A 25667-nucleotide genomic window follows, 5' to 3' on the forward strand; every position below is an offset into this window, starting at 1 on the left:
GCATTTTAATCTTCAACATGCACCCAATTATACTTATTTCAAATTTTGGTATGCGAAATTAAAGCAATTTATCTATGTAAAGTGTACTTACATGGATTTTTTTTAAAAAAACAAGCTGCTTTTCTTTCGAGATTTCTTATTAGAACAGAGGTTTTCAACAAAGCTGTATGGCAACTTTAATATATTTTTTTATGTTGTATATTTTAAAATATGTGTGTCAATATTTTTTTTAAAAATTCACTTGTTAGATGCCTTCAGTGAAATTATGAATGAAAAAGGGATGAAAAGTTTTTATGCACATATAACAGTAAAATTCTGAACAGTAGTTACCCAATCATGCAACACAAAAAATGTAGAAATTTAAAGTATTCTTTTGATTGTTTTATTTCCAAGGTCATAAATAACAGTTTCTTATGTTTTTGCTGTATATTTTCTCCTGGAAAGGCTGTACTGCATCATCTGCAGAAAAGTCTGACATAAAACTTTGATGATGATGATAATGGTGGTGATGATATAAAAGTAAATCCTTGCCCAGCACACTCATGTTTAGTTTTCAATAAAGCAGAAATATGTTCCTTTGTTTTAACTCCCTTTTTTTTCCTCAGAGGAATATTTTCAAGTTGTGGACAATGGGAAATAATCATAGCAGCAGCAAACATAACTAACTTGCCTCTAACTCTCTGTACAGAAAGGACAGCAGCATAGCAATCATAATAAAATAGAAGGGAAAAATTGGCACTGCTTTCAACAAAGATTTTTACATAAAAGTTTACTTAATGTCCATGTTTTAGTTGTCCACAGTTTAAAATATTTGCAAATATGGCAGTAGCAGTCCAGAAATATTCCAAACACTTTTACACAAGGAATCAATGTTCAACATTAATAAATACCCTTTTTACCCTTCAAAAATAATATTTTGAAGGTGACATTATATTTGGCTTGCACATCATTTAAGTGCACTCAAACATTCACACTGAATGTAGAAAGTCTTAGAAGTGATTTGGGTGAAGGATTTCCCTGATCTACATGTTTTACCTAGTAAATACAAACATGATTTTCTATTAAAATGCTCAAGCCTATTCAGAGCAAGGATTCATGGTATGAACAAACATTAAAATTCATTGCCTTTGTAACTTTAGCAATTTAATTAAAATAAAAGGTGTTTTCTCTAGATTTATGTCAAAGACAGTTTTTGCTGCTGTTTTGTGAACCCAAAGCCTATAAAAGAAAATAAACTTTTCTGAAGGAAATTGATGGTCTGTATTGCAACTGAAAGATTGCTTCAGTTTCTTAAGAATCTTGTTGGGGTCTCTTCTGTGAAGCTTTTCCCTGAGTCATATATTTACTGGAAAGGCTGCCTATATATGGAGACAAAAAGACTGAAATGAAGACATCAAGAAAGTTATCAAAAGCATTTTTTTAAAAAACTTTTTTTCCCAAGGGTAAGACAGTTCTTCATGAGGAGAAATGGCACATTGGTAAAGCTTACGTAAATACCCTTTTTCAAATCACTAAATCCATTCTACACTATTCACAATAGCTCTTTTGTAATCTCAAACTTCAAACCTGTTCTTCCTATCCAGACTCTGAAGGAAAAAAAAATCTCAACAGTTTGATTTGGAGAGCCAAGCTCAAAGTTGTATAATTGGGAAGCACCTACATACTAAAATGTAGTGTAGGCAATGTGAATGAGATGGTAGGCTGCAATTCTTATCACCCCTCACCCCTAGACTGGAACTGATTGGAGTTTCAATCCCATATATACATAGTGTATTTCTGCATTAAGAAGTAGAATACTTTATTGGCCAAGTGTGATTGGACACACAAGGAATTTGTCTTGGTGTAAATACTCCCAGTATACATAAAAGAAAAGATAGAAAAGATAAGGCAAAAGAAAATGTATTGCTTTAAATGCAGATCAGCAAATGACAATTGTATCTTGAAAAGCACTGCCTCTTTTCATTGCTATAAGAAAATATCAATGACAATATCTGTATACTGACTACATGATGCACAATTTTGCTCGGGCTATTCGGTTAGATCCTAAACGCTATTCATGTAGGAGAAAGGACAGAAATAGATGCTCTTGTTCTTTCCTCATGCTGCAGCCCCCATATTGGTCTCCAAAACTCCTGAGACCTGGAACAACACCCCCACCCTCCATCTGACACGAAGAATTGGGTAGAGGGATGCTATTGAAAACACCAATCCTAAATTTGTAGCCATTCAGAAAGGCAAGGTGCTTATATAAATCATTGTGAGAGAAAAGTAGTAATATTTTTTCATCTATTTCAATATATATCTATATATCATTTTCTCTCTATATCTATCTATCTATCTATCTATCTATCTATCTATCTATCTATCTATCTATCTATCTATCTATCTATCTATCTATCTATCTATATCATTTCTTAGACAGTAAGGTTTGCATTAAAAAAGCTTAATTTACAACCTGACTGGGGACTCAAAAGTAGTTTCCCTTTCTGTTTCTTTTTTTCTTCCTGTGGAGATAGTCCCTTAAAAAATAGATAAGAAAAAGCATGAATGAACAGTTGGAGATAGCTAATAAATAATGTGATAACAGAAATATAACCCTGCAATATCTTAACAGGTATCTATTTGAAATGATGTACTATGAATTTTATCATGTATTAAGATAAAAGCTAATCTTATTTAAAAAAAAAAACAATACATGATTTACCTGATTTAATCGACCAGAGTGTTTAACAGCACTGGATATAGGGGTCCCACATGGATTTTCTAACATCAGAACACCTTAGAAAGTTAAAATTATAGTTTGTGAAAAAGTTTACATGTCTGCATCAACTTTTCAAATACTTTTGGCTTCAGTCAAAAATCAGCTAGCTCTCAAGACCTGATTCATTGTTAAACCATGGTTTGTTAAATACATCATAATTGTCTGAATTTATACACTGCCTTGTCTTTAATGAGATGCTTATAACTCATAATTGCATTCATGCAACATGTTAAGGCAAAACTAAACAAGTAAAGAGCAACTTTTGGAAGGCTATCTTTCAAAAGAGCTTTACTGGTTTTTGTTTGGTTCATCTGAAGAAATTGCTAAGGTTACAATTCGAAGTAAAGTGGGGAGGGCAGAGTTCTTACTCTTTACGCTTGCAATTTTTCTAATGAAAATTTCCCTCCCTTTCACTCGTTCCTCAATCCAGAGGTTAAGCACTTTTTTTGGGTGAGGGTAAAAGTCTCAACTAGCAAAGTGAAAAATTTAAAGTTACCAGGGAAAGAAAAATCTTGATTTAATATCCTCCATTTCACTACACAAGTGAACATTTGCATAGACACAATACCCCTGAAATAAACTCTCTGTCTGCACAATTTACTGAAATGTATCTTATGTCTACCCCAAACAAGCATCAAGGATTATATCCAGAGCTCTTATTTCATAAATGGAAACAAATTTCATTATTTCCATTCCTTACACTAACTTCTGTACAGCAAAGCATACTTAATTTGCTGACTAGGCATTTCTTCCAGCTGACAGGCTAGGAAGCAATTTTCAAGGACTGTAGCTCTCAATCCCAAACTCTCATGCTGATTGTTAATATCTGCACTGCTGCAGATCTAAATCATAGCTTTAGAAAACTAAGATCAATGCTGAGGCCATCAGTTTAACCCTGATGAATATAGAGTAAAACATCCATTAGCAGCATTGGACTGGAGCTAGAGTTCATACCTGCAGCTCCTTTGTGCTGTGGACATTCTTTTTTCACGTGTCCTTCCCTTCCACAAATAAAACAACGTTTTTCTCTTAAATCTCTATCTTCTTGCCGCTTCCATTTCTCTCCCATTGGCTTGGGAGATTTCTCTTTTCCAGTTTCCATTCCTCCTCTTCCTGATTTATTTTTGTTAGGCGCACATATTTGCAGCTTCCCATCATTTAACAACACTTCTCTTTCTGAAGTTTTAATTGGGGTCTCTTGTTCATCTTTACTTCTTTTTTCTTTATTTTCTGTGTATCTTTGGTTTTTAGGATCTTCACTATCATGCCGTCTGCGGAGTCTATAACAGTATTGATTGAAATAATTTTTCTTTATGCAATTTAAGCCTGAGAATTGTACTATAGCAAAATCACTTTAAAATGTGCTGGATTCCTTTCTCCTACTGCACATCTTGGAGCTAACAGTAAAATACACTTACTAGTCTTTTGCAATTGCATTTCCCATTTTTAAAGTTTTTAATACTGTATATTATTTCTGTACTACTTGTATTTTCAAATGTCAAAACAAATTTACTTGGAAGATTCTCAATCAAAACTAAAGGCATTGATGAAAACAACTGTATACAACATACAATACTTCATTAGGTCAATCTAATGCCATATTTTCAGTAACAGACTAATAATTTCAAATTATGAGGATTCATAGTTTCAGAATACTATACATGTTTTAAACCACCTATCTTCCGTATGCAGCACTAAAATACAGAGGAAATATTTTTAAATTTCTAATACTTAGATCATTTCTGCACTTGAGCAAAAACAAACTTACTTTCTCCGCATCGGGCAGTCTTTCATGAAATGTCCAATTTTACCACAAATTCTGCAACATCTGTCATTTGGGGCCAATTCTCCTTCTGTAAGCACTTCTGGGTCAAAAAAATATTCCTAGCAAAGCATTAAGCATAGTAAACTTTTAAGATCTGAAGATTGTCCCTAAAGCACAATAAGTAAAAGCTACTTCCTAAGTCTGACTGTCCTAGTATTTAAGTAAGATTGTTTATTTCAATAAGAACTCTAGAAAACATGTAAAAACCTAGAAAATTACAACTTTGAATCCAATTTATATATAGTTTCAAGTTAATTTGAAATAGTTAATTCAAGTTAATATAGATTCAAGTTAATTTGAAAGTCTGATTAAATGTTGAAGGGCAAATTGTATTAAATGAGACAAAACTGCAATATTTGGTTACAGATCCACTACTTATGACATGGAAATATTTGAACATATAATTCTGATGAGTAAGAGCTTTCAATAATTTTGTAAAGATATGTTAGTTTCTAGAGTACCTAAAATATCTTGTATATGGATTGCAGTTCCATTATCAAAAATACCATCATAGATTTCTTCAGTAATTTCATTTATAAACTATATCATAATGGTCATACTTTTAAGTAACCATCTATTAATTTAAAATATGTATTTATTTTCTCCCATCAATAAAAATATACAAACTGACTGAGAAAAAGCATCATTAATGAAATACTTGAAAGGCAACTGGGTCATGAATTTTCTAACACTCACCATTTTTGAAGGATATTGTTTTGGAAATCCTCTTACTGGAGTGCCAAATACCCTCCTGCCATTTATAAAAGCCTTCATTATAAAATTTGTCACTAAAATAATGGAAACAAAGATAATTAACGGGGTAATTAAAAATAACCAATATTTATTTAGACGCAAGTATACATAAGATAACTGACAAAGGATCTTACTTTTTCTTGATAATCCAGCTCCAAGATTATGATTCAGATCAAAAGGATCTGCAAAACAAGTATTAGACATTAGCAAAATCCATAGAAAAACATTAAACAAGCCTTATCAACAGAATGGCTATTTCAAAACAAGTTTATATCTCTTTGACACATAGGTAGAGTTCACATACTGTATTAAATACTAATTTATTTAACAAGCTATAATGATCTGGTTCCTATGAGTTATAAACAATTGTTCACAGGCCACAGTATGGCATAGTGTGGCAGATGCACCCAGTCCTAAAAAAGAAGAGTGATATCTAAGTTCTAGATCAGGGGTGTCCAACCTTGGCAACTTTAAGACTTGTGGACTTCAACTCCCAGAATTCCTCAGCCAGCAAAGCTGGCTGAGGAATTCTGGGAGTTGAAGTCCACAAGTCTTAAAGTTGCCAAGGTTGGACACCCCTGATCTAGATTATATAAACGAAAAAACTTGAGTGAAGTGTTGAGGATCATAACATTCAGTCAATCTTTTTACCAATGCAAACTTCATTAGAACTAGAATTCAATACAGTCAGGGAGTAAAAAGAAAATTCCAGTGCAAGGAGGAGAAAGCAGTGAAATGTCCTTTAGGATCTGCCCTCAGAAACGCAGAATAAGGTTGGATGGAAAGAAGAGTGCTATGCAGATAAAGCTACAAAAAAGGATGGCAGGGTCAATATCATATCCCCGTGATTTCATCTATAACATTCAAAAGAACTAAATGATTTAGAGAGTTCTGCACAACACTAGGTACATTATGAGACACAGAAAGAATAACAGAGACCATAAGGTCAGTTTAGAATCTACAGAAAGTACTCTACAAAACCATTCTATATTACAAAACAATTCTGGTGTGTGCTGTATTCCCATCTTATTTTGTTAGAGACCATTTCTTCTCTGTGCTCTTTGTTTAATGTAACATACAGAGAAATGGCAGTGGACCAGCAGCTCCTTTGTAGACTGTCAGCCATGGCCATAATGAAAGGACATCAAGAGAAGCATCATGCAGAAAAATGTTAAGTTTGCTATCTTTCTTCAATGAATAATAGTAGTATAATTCATTCCAGTGCCAGACACTGTTATGCACTTAGCAGCTAGTCACCCAATAAAGCCCTTGCAATAACAAAATTTATATGTTAAAATGTCAATAAAATGTTCATAAAGTAGATACCTTCAATGACTATGTATTTCGAAGTCCACTGTTTCTTGAACGTTGTAAGCAAATTTTTTCTTCGGATGCAGATAACATGCTCTTTAAAATCAAATTCCTCAGTATAAAAACGTAGAAGTCCTAGCCATAATTCACCAATGGATTCTTTATTTTTACCAAAATCTGACCAAACATCTGACTGAAAAGAGAGGGGGAGGGGGGAGAAACCTTTTTTGATCATTTTTTTAGGGGGTAAAATTTTAAAATGGAAATGTAATTTAATTATTATGCACAGACGAACATTTTAACCTGTGTGCAAACGAAACATATTCTTCTGTTTTTTGATTATTCTAGGATGAAAGTTAAAGCCCTATAAAAGCATAAGAAACATGTCTGACTTCACTGAATATAAAATCTGCTAATCTGAAATAATATGTTTATTAACTAATTCCCTTTAGCCATACAGAAGCTGATTGCTGGGTTTAATAATATAGGCAGAGATTGTCCTTGTTTTACTCAGCAAATGTTAGGAATGTAAAATTTAAGAATACATACAACATTTCCCCCTGAATCAGTCAGATTCTCACCAGTTCATTTATTCTGTCAAAGAAATAAACATTCCAGCCATCAACTAGAATTTCAGGTTTCTTTGGCTCTGTACAGATCTAAACAAAGAAGTATTAAATATTAGATTAGCATTAAATTGGTAGCCTTTGAATTATTTTAAGTAGGCATGGAGGTGTACAAACAACAATTATGTACTATACCTCTTGAAGAACTGGAATAACAGGTGGACTTCTCTGCTGAAGAAAATAGAGCACCATTAGCGTATATGCATAGGAAGATAAGCTCCCTCTGGATGCATCACCAATGTCGCACATCTGGAATGAGAGAGAAAAATTAGCTTTAAGACTTGGTTGCTCTTGAAGTTTCCCCCATAAAACCTGGACATTGCCTTACCTTTGTAAATACTTTCATTGTGTAGCAAAGATATTTTACTCTGGGATCAATTGTGGCATAACAAGACAAGAGCCTTGTGTTATGCAGAGCCTGTAAAAAACAAAAAGACAAAGTAAAAGTCTCCTTTTCTTTTACAGAAAGATTTGGAAAGGTAAAATGAGAAATTCAGGCATGGAAAGCTGTTCAGAAGTTTATCAATTTAGACTAATACATGGTAGAATTTTGTCTCTCTTTTCCGGTAAGAAAAGCTTCATTTTTAAAATATATCATTAAAATTAGTCATTTCAGGAAATCATGTGCTTTTTTGGGACTGATATATTAAGCTATTTTCACAGACTATTTTGAAACAAAATATTGTAAAGACAGGGTTGATATATTTATCTTCTGACTTCTCAATTTTAGTCAACTGCCCATATCATTGCTTGCTATTTTGTTTTTGGTCCATATGATGATGACTCAAATATAAATTGAAAAATTATTTTTCCCTGGAGCCATTCCTATTTATAAAAACATTCCTATTTATAAAAACTTCCTAATGAAATATTTCCAAATACTTCCAAATATTTGAATAAATATTCACATTTCAAACAGTTAAATGCTCTTACCAATGTGTTATACAGACTGATGTCTACTTCAAGGCCACTTCGGATATGAAAAAACTTGACAATCGGCACTTTAGCAGTTGTTATGGGTAAGATATTTCTTAAACCTATGCAAGTACAAAAATACTTACTTCAAATGAACTTAGTGACAATATTAGACTTACAATCCAGTAGGCTAAATAAAACATGAAGCTTAAGCAACAAAAACATACATACTTATTTAAGGGCAAGTCTCAGTTAATTCAACAGTCCTTATTTTAGTCAAAAGTCTTTTGGAAAATTATCAAGATGCTTCACTACAAAAATCACTAAGCAACGGCAGAGTTATTTCAGGCTTTTCTGTATTTCATAATAACAAAAAATGCATTCAGTACACTCAGTTATAGGAAAAGATTGTGTCAGCATATGTAAACAGAATGGGAACCAGAAATCGGACAAAAGACAGAACTATAAAAGATGTTGATATAAAAAAAAGTATATAGGGCAAGATGTTTTAGTGAATCAAGTTTTACTGGAAAGCTAATAAAAATTCTACTATGAAATATACATTTTCTAATACTATTAGCATATAATGTTTCTTTACAGGAGGGGACGGTGCCCCAGCACTTTAAAAAGGCTGTGGTCCACCCTCTTCTCAAGAAACCATCACTGGACTCCACCCGGTTGGATAATTTCTGACCTGTCTCCAATCTTCCCTTTTTGGGGAAGGTTGTTGAGCAGGTGGTCGCGCAACAGCTCCAGAGGTTTCTGGATGAAATGGATTATCTCGACCCCTACCAGTCAGGATTCAGGCCTGGATTTGGGACAGAAACAGCACTGGTTGCACTTTTGGATGATCTCTGGTGGGAGTGGGATGGGGGTAGTGCATCTATCCTTGCTCTACTTGACCTCTCAATGGGATTCTCCTGGGGCGGCTTCGGGGGATGGGAGACCTTGTGCTGTCTTGGTTCACTTCCTTCCTCTGCAGCCGCTCTCAGTCTATGTTGATAGGAGGGGAGAGATCCAACCCTCGCCCACTGCTTTATGTGGTTCCACAGGGCTCAGTATTCTCTCCACTCCTGTTCAACATTTATATGAAGCCGCTGGGTGAGATCATCCATCACCATGGACTGAGGTATCACCAATATGCTGATGATACTCAGCTGTATGTCTCGGCCCGGGGTGAGTTAAATGTTGCTGTATCCTCCCTCTCGCAGTGCCTGGAGGCTGTTAGGGGCTGGATGGTGAGCAACGGGTTGAAACTAAACCCTTGCAAGACCAAGTGGCTCTGGGTTTGGGGTTTGTTGGCTAAGGGAGAATTACCTTTAGTCTTGGATGGGGTGGCACTACCCCAAACAGACCCTGTGTGTAATCTAGGGGTTTTCCTAGATTCACGACTCCTGTTTGAAGAGCAGGTGGCAGTTGTGGCCAGGAGGGCCTTTGCGCAACTGCGGGTTATGCACCACTTATGCCCATTCCTGGATCAGAGGTTCCTATTCATAGCCCCTCATGTCCTGGTCACTTCCTGTCTTGATTATTGCAACATGCTCTATATGGGGCTGCCCTTGAAGAGCATCCAGAAGCTCCAGTTGGTGCAAAATGCAGCGGCCTGCATGGTTTTGGGCAGACCCCAGTGTGCACATGTGTCACCTCTCCTGCAGGAGCTGCATTGGTTGCCGATTTGCTCCCGGGTGCAATTCAGGGTGCTGGTTATCACCTTTAAAGCCCTTCATCTCTTGCCAGTCACATCTACCTGACCCATTAGAGCGGGAAGGCAGGGAATGTTGTGGGTCCCACCCCTGAGGGAGATACACCTGGTGGGACCCAGAAGAAGGGTTTTCTCCGTGGTGGCTCCCTCTCTCTGGAATATCATCCCCCAGAGATTAGAGTGGCCCCCACTCTAGCACTCTTCCAAAAGGCACTGAAGACCTGATTTTGCCAGCGGGCCTGGGGAACCCCGAGAGGGATGGAGCCCATCAAATGGCTAGTGTGATCTGCTGTCGTTGGGGCGGGGGGATAGGAGTTAGTTTTTGTTTTCCCAAATTTTGTTCTATTGTACTTTATAATTTATTTGATTCTTTTTGTTAGTTTTAATTGTTTTTTATTTTTATTTTTTGTTTTAAATATGGTTTTACATTGTGTAAGCCGCCTTGAGTCACCACGGGCGAATAGGCTGCAATATAAATTAAATAAATAAATAAATAAATAAATAAATAATCAAACAATCAATATATTAGCTGTAACAACATTGGCAAAACTTGGTTTAAACTTTAGCAAATAATCTGAATAAAGATTACAGGCATTCATGAAAGACACATATAATATACTCTCTCAATACTGGCTTTTGAAAAATAAGAACAATATGCAACCCATAAAGTGTTACCTTTTTTCCAATTGAGATTGTCAAAATATTATATAAATATTATATACATAACTGCATCAGAAACCAGTTGAATGCATTTTGATTTCTGAATAATGAAAAAGTGAACAGTTTGGGATACTGCTGTTGGCCAACATTTTTGCTATTTAAAAAATAATTAAGCCAAATCCCAAAGATGCTTTTTCAAGAGGCAACTGCACTTTCTGGTTTTTCAGCTTTGAGCTGAAGAAGTTTCTTGGATGAGAAGCAAAATGTCTTCAAAGAAAAATCAGAAAGTCCAGTTGCCTCTTGAAAAAGCACCTTTGGGACAATCATGACCTGGATGACTGAGAATCTCCAAAGACAATTAAGCCAAATATTTATGTAAACAAAGTAACACTACATCAAATATGAGGACCTGATTCAACATTTCATAAGTCAACACAGCTTTTTAATTTTGAAGACTCGGATATTTACCTGAATGTTTCTTCAACACTCTTGCAAGTTCTTTAATAATTCTTATACAATCAAGTCCCTATGATAGAAAAAATGTTAGTATAGCTACAGTATTTATATTAAAAAACCCTTATCCATTTAATAGGTCTCCAGCCTCTTTGCAGCATACACAGGTTTAATTTAAGTACTTGATGCTATTTTGAAGCATGTCTTTGTAATACTAGGTACTGGCTTCTATACTATGTCTAATCCATTTTTGATTTTGAAACTGCAAGCGTATGCTAACTCACAGAAATATTCGCATCAGAAAATGGAAGCATCTCGCAGTCGTGACCCAAATGTTGCAAATATTTAAATTGCCAAGGACTTGTTAAATTTAGTAAGGAAAAGAAAAAAGAATGCAAGCATGCAGTTCTTTTTTTTCAGTTGCAAGAGATGTAAAAGTAGAAATAGTGCCTGTATTGTGTATTATTTGGTGAGGGTTTCAAAACATTATACAGTTTAAACAGTTGAATATAGATTATTTTTCTCTTTCAAACAGCAGTCGCTGTTTTCCAAATTCAGCTTAATTTATACATTTATTTCTGAGTGCAAATTACTGCAATGAGACTTATCTTCCACTCATATCTCATATCTGATGTAACTACCAAGGACAATACAAGCCATCAAAACAATAACGAACAATCAATATGGTTTGAATAATGGTATTTTCCTAACATTTCTTAAGCATTTTACTCATTTTAGATTGATATAATGGTAGCTACAACAGTGTTATGCCATACACGAATACCTACTCTGAATGAAAACCCAATTTTTCTGAATTGATATGAGTGGAGTCTGATTTATTAGCTTTTATTTTCTTACAGTACCTCACTATGGATTTCGAATAACAGAGAATAGAACCCTGCTGAGACTATTTTAGTAGTTTGGTGTCCAGTCTGTATACCAAAACTATAATGATGGGTAACCAAACACATCTGTGCACACACATATAGAACATTAGCAGTTTACAAAACAAAAAAGACACATACAACACATATTTATGTTCATCAAATTGTCTATATCGACAAGCTACCTCAGCAGTTTCCAGACCATCAATTGTCATACAAATATCAAGATCGCTTTGCTTGAAGCCAAATCCATTCTTTGAAGACCCAAACAAGTTTAATTTTGTGCCTATAAAGAAGGATATATATCTATGACTAATTCACACAAACTTTTAGCATAGTTAGCAATACATGCTTTAACATCAGATTACTTAAAAATATAAGAAAATTGGGTTCAGCATACAATATTTTTCTATCAAGCAAGGCATTTTGTTTGAACAAGATTTTGATGAAAATAATAAAAATCACTTTAAATCTCTGAATTTAAAATAAAAAAAATTAACTACAGGAGGCACCTGGAAATTCTTGTCGGATGAAACCTTCAAGATTTTGTCTTATATATTCCCGAGCCTGGTCTTCTATAACATTTGGAGCAAAATCTTCTGTTGGAAACAGAACACAATTTACATTCATTTACAAATGGAACTGTGGCAGAAAGTAAGAGACACACAAAACAAGCTGTTCTTCTTTTGCTTGAGTTTTAGTTTTGGTTTTACAAATAAAAAATGTTAACAGTAAATCAGTTATAGCCATTATGAAACCAGATAGGAGTAGCAACACAGATCCAGGTACAACCGGTATAGTAGGGCAAAGCTTGGTAGGAAAATTTAAATTAAAAAATGGAGGATCACATAACTGGTAACAAAAAAATGGGTCAACATCTTTCTCTTCTGATAATAAACCCCTATATTCCAAGTAGAATATAGTTGCAGGAAACTATTAATACTTTTTCTGTTAACTATTAACAAATTATTAAAATATAGTTCTTCCAGCTTACTGTAACATTGAATGCACACTTGATCCAGAATACTAGAAAACTTGGACGTTAATGGTGGCAAAGGATCCAGTTCAATTTTTTTAAAGTCTTCTGGACAGTCCCTCTTTAGATGACCTTCTCGCTTACATAAACTGCATACAACTGTAGGAGTCTAGATCAAAAGAAAATATTTATCTGAAAATGTCTCTTCTCTCAACTTTATTAGACCACCTAGCTCCCAAAATTAAAGAGCAACCATTGTTCAGTCTTGGATATATATTGATGATGGGTGAAATCCAATGTACTCCCAGTGACTTTAGTAGATCTGAGGATATCATTCTCCCATCATCCAAATATTTTTCAATCTTCTAACCTTTCAGAGCAAATATTTAATATCTTCATATCTCAATTTGGTCTAATACTTTTGCTTCATATTCTGAAACAGCCAAAATGCGCTATAATATATTGCAATTAGGACAAGAATGTTCTTAATTCCCACATGAGCGATGTTTCTCAGCTGCTTAGGAAATCAGTGATGGAGTATATTATAAATAGGATATGCATCACACCACACTACTCTAATCAAAGATGAAATTTAACTTCACATTATAAATACTTAAACTAGAAGTTTGCTATGATCTTCTATTTACTTTAACAGGAGACAGAAGCTCGCAGATAATTTGTCTGTGAATACAAACTGGCAGGAATTAATATTTCAGGATTCAGCTGGGTACAACCATGGATGGAAATCACTTTAAAACACATTTGAATCCAGATTCTTATATGTAGAATTTGTAGGTCAAATTTTATCAGTGTGGATGTTAAGTCCTACTTCTACGGATAAGTCTGTCCTGGAATTAAAGCATTTTATGATTAGTAATACTTTGATATATAGGTGCTATTACCTTGCCTTTTGTGAAAGCAGCTTTATTAAATTCATAGAAGAATTCAAGCTTATTACTCTGGTCTACTGGCTTGTCGCTTTCAGTAAGAACTTCTTTTTCAGGATCATCTTCTTTGTTCAAATCTACACTTGAAAATTCATCTACTCTCTTCTTTAGCGCAATGTCCCCATGAGCAATAAGCAATTCCTCTTCGGAAAGAGGTTCTTCAACACCAGATCCAGTGTATGTATTGTCCAGCTCATCTTCGGTATTGATTATGTTCTCATGTTGCCCTTGGTTTTTAATACTATGCTCTTCGTCTTCTTCCTCTGTTTCTTCCTCCTCATCTTCTTCCGAGTTATCCATTTCAGATACTTGTTCCTGAGTTGGCGGTTCCAGTTTGAACAGGGAATCATCCAGTTCATCAGTACCTTCTGTGCTCACTTCATTAATGTCAAGTTTATCATTTGGAATACCACTGTCTTCTAAACCAAACTCCTCAAGGACAGTTATTACATTTTGAAAATTTTCCAAATCAGAAATGCTGTCTGTTTCAACATCATGCTCACTAATTCGAATAGCAAGATCTCCACTTTCACTGTCTTGGTTACTATCCAAATGTTCCTGTTCATGCCCCTCTTCCTCCTCTTCATTTCCACTCTCAGTCTCTTCACAGCTTGGTTTAAATTCCTCATTGTCACCCGAAATGAATTCTTCAATTATGCAATCTGAGTCCTCATAAGACATTCCTAAATGTTCACCATCTGCCAACTGTTCTTCCACAAAGTTTTCATCAATAAATACCTGAGAAGGCTCACACATATGTTCTTCAGGAAAATATGAACTTTTCTTGGTAGAAGTTATACAGCTGTCTATTACAGTATTCTCCATTTCATTATGGTCATTTTTTATATCAGGGACTGTTTGCTTAAAGGCATTCTTCTCAGGTTCTAGAGGTATTGAGCCCTCTAGAGATTGTATTTGGTTGTTTTTTGCATTCTGTTTATGAGGCAAGGCAAAATACTTGTAAGTTGACCGTAAACAATGAAGTATATACTCATATACTAACTGACTATTAAGAGTTCTTGCCACATTCCTCTTTACGGAATAAGGATCTGAGGAGAGAAAAAAGGTAAAAAGTGTTACGGAGGATTAAATATTATGCTCATGTTTTCATTCTTTAAATGTATTAACCAAACAAGAATAGGCACTAATTTACCTCAAGCCTTTCAATCAATCATTAGGCTGAGAAACCTATAGAAATATAAGTAGTACTCATTTTATTATTGGTTGCTTAGTGACCTTTCAAAGTTCTAATGGACCTATTTGGGGGTACTTATGAGCTGGATTCAATGACCAGGAATCACAGGCTTCCTCCAGTCACATGACTACACTTCAGGCCTACATAACTGGGCCACATTTACATGTATTTGTACTGTCTTAAAGTTGACTGTGTTTTATGACAGTTGCTAAAAACAGGCACTTACTTCCTATTTTTAGCAAAACCATGTCCATGGCTAACCATTGGTTCACTTAACAACCATGATATTATGTAATGACTGTGGATAAGCTTAATGACCACGATAGTTTACTTAACAACCGCTGCAAAAAAGTTAATAAAATCATATAGGTAACATGACTGCCTGTTTTACAAACTGTCACAAGTTATGACTGTGATGAGCAGTTGTACCTCAAGGTCAACCTGTGTATTACCCAATCCACATGACTAAGAAATGAACATTTAAGACTTGCAACATGAATACAATGAGCATGAGAACCAATTTAACCATTGTTCAATAGATCACAAGTTCTGAATTTTCACATTTTATTTTACTGAGCCCCGTTAAGTCAAAAAAGAAGCCTGCCTTCAAAATATGCTCTAGTTGAGATTCTGCACAATATATTTTGCGAATGTTAGGAAACTGTACCTTCCTGTTTCATCAGTAAAAATCATCTCTGCTGACCAGAGTTAGTACTGGATTTTATCTTTTAATTCATAATATATAGTGATATAAGTTTCTCCTATACTGAACATAACTAAGCACTGGCAAGCCAATCTATATAATATACCTTCCACAGCAATTCTTTTTTTAGGCCAGTCCTTGGATTCACGAGCTAGTTTTTCTTTGAGCCGTATGCTTATCACCAAGTCAGACAGATTAAACTCCAAGGCATAAAAACGAAGCAGTTCAACCCATAGCTGTCCAATTGGAACTGAACACTGTTGATCTGAATCAAATACTAAAGGAACCTGTCAATCAAAACAAAAATTGAGTCAGTGTTCACCCAGAAGCCATATTTGGAAGCTGACAAATATGACTGTACTATTGTTAATTCTTTTAAAGAACGAGTGCAAGGTAATGACTAAAACATCTAATGAATGAAACAAAGGGAGTCTAATAAAACAAAGGTAAATAGAACAATGCCTTGTGTGGAGGGTTGGGCTGAGACTGAATGAACAAATCACCAATCCAATTATCATGCCTAAGGCATCTTCCAGTGCCCTACTTTTTAGGCCAGCACCTTCACCACTATACCAAACTTGCTCTTTGAATAGGCTAAACACTATTCTAAGTATTTATATAAAGTATAAAATGTTGCAGACAAATTAGGAAAGTAGTCATGTGATTAGATTAGATTTCTTTCAATACCTGAGCTCTAATAAAAGCTCTGTTGTGAAACTAGATTGTTAGGGTTAAAATATATGATTCTGTCAAGAGCACAAGCTTGTCCTCAGAAACAATATATCATGAATTTCTTTTTAAACATTTAACTTGTTTAAATGGATATGGGAGATGTCTGTCTGTCTGTCTGTCTGTCTGTCTGTCTGTCTGTCTATCTATCTATCTATCTATCTATATCTATCTATCTATCTATCTATCTCTTTGGTTATTCGGGTTTTCTCCCGCGTAAAATTGGAAGTATCTAGGCAACGTTTTGATGAAGTCTCATTCATCATCTTCAGGCTTGTGTCTTCAGCTTTGTGCTTCTCGGAGTAATGTGAGCTTCTTCCTTTTAACTGCTTTTTCCTTTGCAGCTGCTTCTTCCTTTTAATTGCTAGTGGGGGTGTGACTTGATTGGGTGGGGGCTTGGCTGTGTTTTGATTGGGTGGGGGTGTGCTCTCATTGGTTGGGGGTTTGGCTGTGTTCTGATTGGTTGGGGGGTTGGCTGTGTTCTGATTGGCTGGGGGTGTGTTCTGTTCAGGTGGGGGCTTGGTTGTGCTCAGGTTAGTCTTAGTTGCTGGGGATATATATATATATATATATATATATATATATATATATATATATATATATATATATATATATATATATATATATATTCCAAGTATATAGGAGTCCTCGACTTTCGACCACAATTGAGTCCAACATTTCTGTTATTAAGTGAGACATTTGTTAAATGAGTTTTGCCCCATTTTATGACCTTTCTTGCCATAGTTGTTAAGTAAATCACTGCAATTAACAAGTTAGTAACATGGTTGTTAAGTAAATCTGGCTTCCCCATTGATTTTGCCTGGCCAAAGATTGCAAAAGATGATCACATGATCTTGGGACACAGCAATGGTCATAAGTATGAACCGATTGCCAAGCATTCAAATATTGATCACATGATCATGGGGCTGCTATAAATGTCACAAGTGTGAAAAATGGTCATAAGTCAGTTTTTTCAGTGTTGTTGTAATTTTGAACAGTCACTGAATAAATTGTTGTAAGCCGAGAACAACCTGTACTCAAAAAAATTAGCAGAATGGCGCAATGATTTGTTCTACACCTATAAGCAGATGATAAGAAAGGCAAAGATTATTCCAAAGGCTTTTCCATTAGGACAATTCCTCCTCCCCATTGGATCCTTATCATCAGCTGCTGTAGGGAAATAATTCTAGAACAGAAAGAAGACAGGCTGACAAATGCCCTCCTCAAGCCAACTCCAGCTGATTGCCCCATCAGACATCATCACTGGTCATCATCTGTCCTACAGGAAGTATACTAATTAGTAGTTCCTCTAAAAAAGGTGGCTTTTACTAATGACTGATATTCTATTCTGCCCCTCAAGATAACTGTGATTTAGCTTACACTTAAAATTATTCAAAATCATTCAATTTCTAATCAAAATTGAAAGGTGAAAAATATGGTAGTCATATTATTACAGTTCATTGGTGTACTTCTATTTTAACTATAACCTGGTGGATTCTAGTTTCTGTATCTTTGTTATGTACTTAGCTCTGAAACCAGACAAACCATTATAGAACATACTAAATATATCAATTACTTTATTTTTAAACAAATATTACATTTGTTAAATACAGTATTTGTTTCCCATGCTAATTTATAGATTCCATGGTTTTTTAATTCTCTGGTCCTGAATAGAGAAATTTCATACTATACTGGTCATCAAGATTTGTTTACTGTAATTAACGGAAATGTTCTACAGTAAGGCTTCCTTTTTAAATAATGCCCACATTTATTTGATGGCATTTTTTTAATTCTGACAATTGCAATCAGTTTATTGAAACCTACTTCATTATAAATTAGCAACACAAGCTTTTTGAAAATGTATATTTAAAGCATTATATCTCTATAATTAATTTGTTAACATACCTTTCCCCTTTTAGGAGAAGATTCCTTTGAAGAACTGGGATCAATACCAGGGCTGTATTCCCAGACCACAGTATTATTTTCAACTTTTTTAAGATTAAAATTCACTAATTTGTTTAATGAAAATCCTCCAATCTAATGTAAGGGGGAAAAAACCATTAGAAACAATTACCTCAGAAAAAAAAATCAACATTAAAGACAGAAATTTTAAAAAGATTTCACTTCTCTCCAAGATACTATTTTGGTCGATTCTGTTTTTTTGCGACAGTCATTTTAAAAACATCTGGATGTGATGTTTTGGATGAGGTAATACCAGAGAATTATGTAATGTAAAGATACTATTGTTTCTAAGTCCTGGGTTTTTTTTACATCTGGCTTTGTATTTTAACATGCACTGTACATATTTTCCAGTTTTCCAGTATTAATCAAATATTCCTTCTGTGATCATAGCTAATTTAGACTGTTGATATCTATGAGAAGCCATGGTTTGTCTTTTACAATTCATTATTTTCATTAACAGTTAGTCTCATTGGCTGTTCTTTATGCTATTAAAGATATTCTTTCTTCATGAACAATTTGGAAAAAGGGCTATTTTTTTCTCAAAACAGCATTCAAATCAACAAATATTATGAACTATTTAAATACATAAAAGCAACAGCTAAAGAATAATGACTAGACTAGCTTTTTCTTTGTATATTAAACACGGTGTCAGCACTAAAACACCTGACCTGAAAATAAATTCCACAATTAGGAAATTATCTTCCTGAAGATATTTTTTCTAGGGTGCATGTTTTAATGTATAAATCTGAGACATACAAAAGTGGACCTTATTTTAATATTTTAATTGATTAGAATGATCAGATGGAAGATGGCAATAATTGAGTTAAACTTGGCCCTGATAACTTAAATGCCATAATCCTACTCTGTTAATTCTGGATCCAGCACAGAACTTTAAAAGTGAACAAAATGTCATCATTATAATAGATCACAGCTAATATCTAGATTAATTTTCTGAACCTATTATGAGATTTTACCACTGCTTATTATCTGCTACTCATTCCCTACTCAGTCCTTATTAAATTAAGGACATTTAATAACTGCTTATAACCAATAAAAGCCATTATAGCTTTTATCTTTGTTATTCATAGGACTATTGATCAAGGCAGAATCTGCTCTCAATGCATGCAGTCAAAGAAGGCATGATATGGGTCTCATTTCATCCAGAATTGAGAGGAATGATAATTCAGAACACAAATTCCCTGCTCAAAAAATGACTCTTACTCTGCTATCATTCAGAAAAGCAATTAAGATTGTGTCATTTCAAAGGGCTTTTGGAGGGGAGGGCATTATATATACTGCCAGTGTGGCCCATGAGCAGTCAATCAGCCAGACCAATGAACTGTTACAATTCTGTTAATTTATTTCATCGATTTTGAACTGTGTTAATGTAATATGTACCGTACAAGCAATAATAAATAAGTAACTTTCTCCCTCTTTTTGGAAAAAAGTAGAAATTTATAATCTCAAAGCTACATAAACACAAACTGAAAACATTTTATCTGCATTTAAGAATTTTTATAGACACATACCCATGAACCTAAATAGACAGGCAGAAAAGGTTCCTTCCTTTGTTGCAGAAAGAAAATAACCATTAGAGCAAATACATAAGATGGTAAACCACCTTCTTCAGGATGATCTATACAACATAGCTAAAACAGAAAGAAAAATATTTATTAAAATAACATTATCAAATGTGTCCACTTGACAGTTCATGAATTTGAAGAAACTAATCACACTTTTACTATAAAATATTTAAATATACTCCTAGGGCCTAGGCAAACTAAAAAGACAGTTCTATACTTCTACTTTTGAGTTATACACTCACATGTAGCTACAGCAATTTTATAGACTGGGCCATGACACAGTACCTAATTACAATCATATGATGACATCTAATAAAGCTGGATATATAACCATGGCAGACATGGCCACTCCTTTTCACCAGGCTATATGACTAAGACTTATAAGCTTAATGTAAGGAACAGCTGAAGGGTGTATTCATTTGCAGTAGAAATACTGCACTCTTTCTTTCTACTACATAGTGTATATTTAAAGCTACTCTTATAGAAGAAAATACTACAGAAACTGAAACAAACTACTGTAGAGTGGGATCAAAGAATATTAATAGATCCAATGACAATGATTAGGAAATGAATGAAAGGGGTATGTGTGTGTCACACTATGGCAAAGCTGCACAATCCAAAAAGTCAATGTGCTTAACTTTATACTATAACTTGATATAACTTAACCATAATTTCAACAAATTGGTTTTATTAATTTTATTTATTACCTCCGTATTCTTTTACTCTGTTACAATTCAGACTCATAATAATATAAAAGCGAGCTTATCATAGTAATCTATTTCAATAAAAACTTCTGCTGATTAACAAAGTCATCTTTACTTTTGGGAAGAAAATTCAAAATCTGGGATAGCCACAAATACTAACCTTTTCTAAACTACTTTAGGATCACTGATATATTATTCTTATGGATGTATGTACTATTTAATGATTAATAAAGAAAACTACTAAATATTTCAAGAAATTGTGGAATAGAATCATTAAAGAAAGGATGCAAAAAGAGAGACAGAATGAAATGTGAATGGCAACAATTTTAAAAAATATTTATTTTAAATTGGATTGTTAAATTATGCCACAGCAAGTTGCCCCACAATAAGTTGGTTGTGGTGAGTTGTCCCACAGAGAATTGGCCGTGGTGAGTTGGCTGCAGTGAGGGGAGGGTGGCTAAAGGAAGGGTAAATCCCTTTGCAGTAATAGAAATATTGAAATCCGAGCTCTGCTTCAAAAGTTATGTATTCCTACTAAATGGAGTTCTACCATCCATTTTGAGATATGCCTTGGGATAACTTGGGATAACATTTGGGATAACATTTACAGGATGCATCTCCTTACTTTTTCCAAAACAAACAGAGTACACATGGAATATATATTTGATTATATATTAATAAACATGCTTTGCTACTAAACCAAACCTACCTTGGCCCAGTGTCTGAAAGCAATGACCAAGGACACAAGATGAGGCTCTAATCTTCCAAGCATAGCCAAGTGATTGGTCGTCAGACAAGCATTATCATTTCCTGCACTTACTCTGCAAACAAGGCCACTAAAATAATAAACACAGAAATGTTAATGTTTTTCTGACTCTGGGATATGCAAAATGAAGAAGAGCAATACACAACTGGAAAGGAGTGGCTGTGGTGGAAAAGAATAATGCTACATTCTCTCCATCTTTTTTCTGCGATAAAATTTCTGGTAGAAATCAAGGTGATGCAGTATCATGAGCAGAACTCTCTATTCAATGCCAACGAGTACTGATTTTCCCCAGGGCATTAAAAAGAACTTCATCTGCTGCTACCCCTGTTGTTATTGCTGATGTTACTGCTAAAAATTCCACCTTCCTTCCCATACCAGACTCAAGTCAGCTAACAAGAAGTAGTAATTTAAAAAGTACTTAAAATCTAATATTGAAATATATTGAATATTGAATCATTTAACTACATTGAGCTTTAAAAAAATAGTCATTTGAAATTTTCATTGTGCATTTAAGCTAGCTTCTGGGCAAGACCCTTGAATGAAAAATAGCACTTTTTATTTCAACCTAAATGGGACCACTATATTAACATACGCTGGAAGTATATCCAGAGATTCATTATACAGACAAGCAATTACAATGATAGTTCTTTGAAATTATTTGATACTTACTTCTGTTGTTTGATTAAAGTACACAAGCTTACATGTACATTATTAATTAGGGTTTTTGTTACAACAGGCCTGTGAAATGGCATTCAATTAAAGACACGTAGAAGAATTTAGGAATGATTAGGGCCTGAATTAACTAAATTGCATATCTACTGTATTTGCCATTAGCAGTGAAGACCATTGATTTGAAACAGTGCTAATACGGTGATTACCCAGTGCAAGTAATTTTAATGTATTTAGTTGCATATAAATTGCAACTAAAAAGAGTAAGAGGCTAGGAAACCTCAGTTATTATAATGATGAAAAATGAAATTTTAGGCAAGTAAAATTTATAAAGATAATGAAATAGTTATATTTCACTATTTACTTCAGGATAATAAATCCCCCTTTTCCAGATTGGATTCCCAGTGCTGGAAAACCTGAAGGACAAGGCAAGGGACAGGTTATCATAGGAAAAAAAAATCTATGTGGTTATTAGGTGTTGAAAATGACTTGATGGCACATAATCAAAATGAATACTAAAACTATGGAACTTTTTGCTCATTTTTATAGTATAATCCAGGGGTCTCCAACCTTGGCAACTTTGAGACTTGTGGACTTCAACTCCCAGAATCCCTCAGCCAGCAAAGTTGCCAGGGTTGGAGACCCCTGGTATAATCCATTCATTGAAACTTATTTCAGCCAGGGGTTTGGGTGAACATGTAGCTAATGTTATGGCCAGTTCAGCGAACCAGCAAATCCCACCCCTGGCTGGTCCCGTCTTTCCCTCCCCGCTCTACCCATCCCAGGATTCTCCATGTGGTCCGTTTTGGATGCAGGGTAAGTGCAGGGCCTGCGTGGAGGCTCAGGGAGGGTGAAAAATGGGCCTCCCGGAGGTTCCGGAAACGGGCCCATTTCCGGCTTCTGGAGGGCCTCCAGAACCCGGGGAGGCCGTTTTCACCTTCCCAGTGGCTCGACGAAAGCCTCCGGAGCCCAGGGAGGGCAAAAGTGCCCCCTGTGCTGTGGTGCACGAGGCTGACTAGGCCACGCCCACCCAGCAACCGGGCAGAGAACCGGTTACTGAAATTTTTGAAGCCCACCCCTGATTTCAGCATATGTAAGTTAGGATTGCAGATGTTTATGGAGATTCTCAAACATCCAGGTTGTTTTTTTTCAAAAGGCAACTGGACATTCTTGTTTCTTTTCCTTGAAAATGTTTTACTTCTCATCCAAGAAGTTTCTTCAGTTCTAACTCAAATTCTAGTTCTAATTAAAGTCCAGTTGCCTATTGAAAAAAAAATCACTGTTGGGGTTAGGATTGCAGCCATTATATAATCATAGTAATATTCCAGTATCCCAACCTTAACATTTTTGGGTAGAAATCTTGCATAATGTAAAACATGCCAACTGGAAGAAAATACAACTAACGAGATGAAGAAAGGAGACACCACCAGGCTACTCTAGGGCTGAACTATGAAATCAAAGGCACATCAATGAAGAAACACTAATACAACATTGCTAAGAAAAATACATAGCTGCCGTTACAAGCAAATGAGTTTAATTTGAGTGGAATGTATTGTTAAATAGTTTGTAATAAATGAAAGAAATGTTTCGTTCAATAGGAAACTGCTACCACAAAATATAAGAAGGCTGCCAACTCAGCTTTAAAGGAGATTAGATAACCATGGATGTTAAGACTGTTCATACTTAGTAATTATTATTCTAAGATATGAAAGAATCATGGTTGCTATATTCCACTAGTAATAGCTCTTGCTGAGGACACCAGCAGCGAAATGCTATTGCACCTGCTTACAGCTTCCCAAAAACTTCCAAATGAGACTGCAGGATCAAGATGCTAGACTAAATAGGCTTTTCATTTGATCCAATGGCTTTTATGGATTGGAATTCACTTTTATTGTTGCTCTGTAAGTAGAGCTCTTTGGATTTTTTTTAATAAAAATGGTAATTTAGGTGTGGCCATATATAATTTATATTATGATATATTATAGGAACACACAAATTTGCTAACTGAGACCTTTGTTTTTCTTTGCACACCACCACAGGCACTTTAGCATGGAAATCTGCATCAACATCAATAAAAGATTCTAAGGGAAAAAAGAAAGCCACATTAATCATGGTACCAAAAGAAACATGTCTACCAATGTGTCTCTCCTGAAGAAAAAATGAAACAGAAAATGTATATTTCATTTCTGTAGTTTATTGGTGGACTCACATTGATGTAATTTGCATGAAACAAGTGAAATCACAGTATAGAATTGCTATTTGAAATGATCAGGTGTGGGTATTCCAGATGGTAATTACTAGTATATAGTTTATTGCACTTGTTAAATAAATCTTAACAACTGAACTTCAGTTGCAATAGCAATACAAATCTATTTCAGATTATAAGAAAATGAAATAGAATATGTTTTCAAATGTTTAGTTTTTTTAAAAGAAATATTCTGTCCAGTTATGTAAAATACATGCTTGATCTTAAGTTTCTGCAAACTGCCTTCAAACTTTAGCTATGATTAGACAACCCATGACCCATTGGGTCAGCATCTCAGAGCTGTTTCCTACCCAGATTTTCAATGCCTTCAACAGTGACACAGCTCCTAATGTAATATCTTTACTGGAAAAGTTCTTTAAAAATTGGGGAGGTATTCAGAGTTGTATTTGCTTTGAAAATAGCCCATGTTGAACTTTATAGCATGGTCAAACATCAGGAGTTTATCACAGAAAATGTAATAGGACAATTTGTATTATATCATAAATGCAGATTTTGGACACATTCTGTAACTAAGCCCATATGAGTTATCTTGATTCAAAAATTGTTGCCCTACAAAATACACATTTTGCCCAATTAAGATTACATAATCATCAAGGAGATGTTTAGTACTATGTATATGATTTTGTGGAAATGAAACAAAACCTAAAGCATATTTCTTGACATTAATTCATGTATTACATATTATATTGAACATCTGAAGATTTCTTTCAGCAGCAAGCGTTCATTAGAGGCCTCAGTAAGCTGGCCAAATTGTATCTTCATTAAAACATGAAACTAGCTAGATGGACATATCATATAAGCAACATATATAAATTGAGCTTGACTAGCAAAAATTTGACTGTAAGTTCTATTTTTTTCATTCATTCCTATGAAAATACACTTGGATTGAATGGCAAACTGGTTATAATTAATGCATGAACAATTGTTATAGAATGAGGTATGTCAACCAAATATACTGAATATTACCTAACTACTGCAGACTCTCTTCTACTGGAAGCTTTTTTTTTTTTTGTTCTGATTTACAATACTTACATATTGTGTCTTTAGTGAAACTCTGTTCTGAAAGAAATGGTTTCAGTAGTATTTTGTTTCCAATTTAATATGTCTTTAAGTATATATTTTATTCTTGATACACTAGCCTTATAAACCAGCAAACTAGAAGAACTAGTGTTCATTAGTCTTAATGAACTCATAAATTGGAATTCCCTATGGCAATCTAGTACAGGAAAGGCATTTCCCTTTGGGCTGCTAAAAGATCCCCATTAGTACATATGTCT

General features: G+C 34.6%; 1 protein-coding gene across 2 annotated transcripts in view; it reads right to left on the reverse strand.

Annotated features, from left to right (window-relative positions):
• Positions 1 to 368: 368 nt before the first annotated feature.
• Positions 369 to 25667, reverse strand: part of TUT7 (terminal uridylyl transferase 7) — a 37613-nt gene continuing 12314 nt past the window's right edge. The window contains exons 8-29 of one of the 2 annotated variants that reach the window (XM_087957899.1): positions 24136 to 24205; positions 21399 to 21525; positions 19932 to 20051; positions 18346 to 18477; positions 15818 to 15998; positions 13769 to 14862; positions 12885 to 13035; positions 12403 to 12489; positions 12076 to 12176; positions 11022 to 11079; positions 8210 to 8313; positions 7605 to 7694; positions 7412 to 7525; positions 7232 to 7309; positions 6666 to 6843; positions 5474 to 5521; positions 5283 to 5374; positions 4530 to 4645; positions 3716 to 4041; positions 2705 to 2778; positions 2456 to 2519; positions 369 to 1358 (exon numbers count right to left, since the gene is read on the reverse strand). In XM_087957899.1, coding sequence (XP_087814025.1) covers positions 1291 to 1358; positions 2456 to 2519; positions 2705 to 2778; positions 3716 to 4041; positions 4530 to 4645; positions 5283 to 5374; positions 5474 to 5521; positions 6666 to 6843; positions 7232 to 7309; positions 7412 to 7525; positions 7605 to 7694; positions 8210 to 8313; positions 11022 to 11079; positions 12076 to 12176; positions 12403 to 12489; positions 12885 to 13035; positions 13769 to 14862; positions 15818 to 15998; positions 18346 to 18477; positions 19932 to 20051; positions 21399 to 21525; positions 24136 to 24205 — 3473 coding nt within the window. In that variant the 3' untranslated portion in view covers positions 369 to 1290. The remainder of the gene's footprint in view (positions 1359 to 2455; positions 2520 to 2704; positions 2779 to 3715; positions 4042 to 4529; positions 4646 to 5282; positions 5375 to 5473; positions 5522 to 6665; positions 6844 to 7231; positions 7310 to 7411; positions 7526 to 7604; positions 7695 to 8209; positions 8314 to 11021; positions 11080 to 12075; positions 12177 to 12402; positions 12490 to 12884; positions 13036 to 13768; positions 14863 to 15817; positions 15999 to 18345; positions 18478 to 19931; positions 20052 to 21398; positions 21526 to 24135; positions 24206 to 25667) is intronic. The other variant, XM_087957900.1, reaches the window with a different exon arrangement.

This window comes from Notechis scutatus, chromosome 2 (genome assembly GCF_049901735.1).
Source record: "Notechis scutatus isolate UNSWTSFEM ecotype Mainland chromosome 2, rNotScu1.2, whole genome shotgun sequence".
Classification (NCBI taxonomy): Eukaryota; Metazoa; Chordata; class Lepidosauria; order Squamata; family Elapidae; genus Notechis; species Notechis scutatus.